We start from the raw sequence: 1,055 nt of genomic DNA, 5'->3' as shown, positions 1-1,055 counted from the left end.
TGGCCTTCTTTGCCCCAGGGTTCTGGTGATCAATCACACCATCCATGAGGTCATCCATCCAGTATATCCATGAGAACTGGCTGGATGGTCAGGGACATGTCCCATCTGCCAGACTCACTGCTCTAGTTATGCCCTGTGGCATGTAACAAGGAAGCTCTGGCTGGCTGGATGCTCTTCGGCAAGGTTGGTCCCTGCCTGGAAGACTTTCCTTTATGCTTCTCCATTTCAGGCCTCTCTGGGTTTGGAGTTGGAGAAGAGCAATTGGCACCATTACTGATAGGACCCTCCTCACAGACAATCTCTCTATATAAAAGCCAAGCGACCAGAATGACTGGAATGACCAGTTGCTATGACGCACACCGTGACGGTGACGGAGGATAAGATCAATGTCCTCATTAAAGCAGCTGGTGTAAATGTTGAACCTTTCTGTCCAGGCTTGTTTGCAAAGGCTCTGACCAGTGTCAACATTGGGAGTCTCATCTGCAATGTAGGGGCTGGTGGACCTGCCCCTGCAGCTAGTGCTGCACCAGCAGGAGGTCCTGCCCCCTCCACCGCTGCTGCCCCAGCTGAGGAGAAGACAGTGGAAGCAAAGAAAGAAGAATCTGGGGAGTCTGATGATGACATGGGCTTTGGTCTTTTTGACTAAACTGGCTCTTTTGTAACACAGTCAATAAAAGCTGACCTCTGTTGCTAAAAAAACACACAAATAAAAAACTCCCCAAAAAACGGTGGTACATCTACACAATGGAATACTATGCTGTGGTAAAAAAGAAGGAATTCTTACCATTTGCAACAGCATGGATGGAATTGGAGACCATTATGCTAAGTGAAACAAGCCAGTCAGAGAAAGAGAAATATCACATGATCGCACTCATTTGTGGAATATAATGAACAACATAAACTGATGAACAAAAATAGAGCCAGAGACAGAGAAGCATCAATCAGACCATCAAACCTCAGAGGGAAGGCAGGGGAGGGTGGGAGTAAGGGGGAGAGATCAACCAAAGGACGTGTATGCATGCATATAAGCCTAACCAATGGACACAGACAACGGC

General features: G+C 47.4%; 1 protein-coding gene across 1 annotated transcript; it reads left to right on the top strand.

Moving 5' to 3' along the window:
• Nucleotides 1-349: 349 nt before the first annotated feature.
• On the top strand, nucleotides 350-646 carry LOC307107487 (large ribosomal subunit protein P1-like; the record flags this gene model as incomplete). Its single annotated transcript, XM_079784723.1, has 1 exon — nucleotides 350-646. One exon carries the CDS (start codon nucleotides 350-352, stop codon nucleotides 644-646), a length of 297 nt encoding a protein of 98 aa, XP_079640849.1.
• Between the last annotated feature and the right edge of the window lie 409 nt (nucleotides 647-1,055).

Source organism: Cnephaeus nilssonii (genome assembly GCF_951640355.1).
Source record: "Cnephaeus nilssonii genome assembly, chromosome: 11".
NCBI classification, from domain to species: Eukaryota; Metazoa; Chordata; class Mammalia; order Chiroptera; family Vespertilionidae; genus Cnephaeus; species Cnephaeus nilssonii.
Note: the sequence above shows the minus strand (reverse complement) of the source record. Positions and strands in the feature narration are given on the sequence as shown.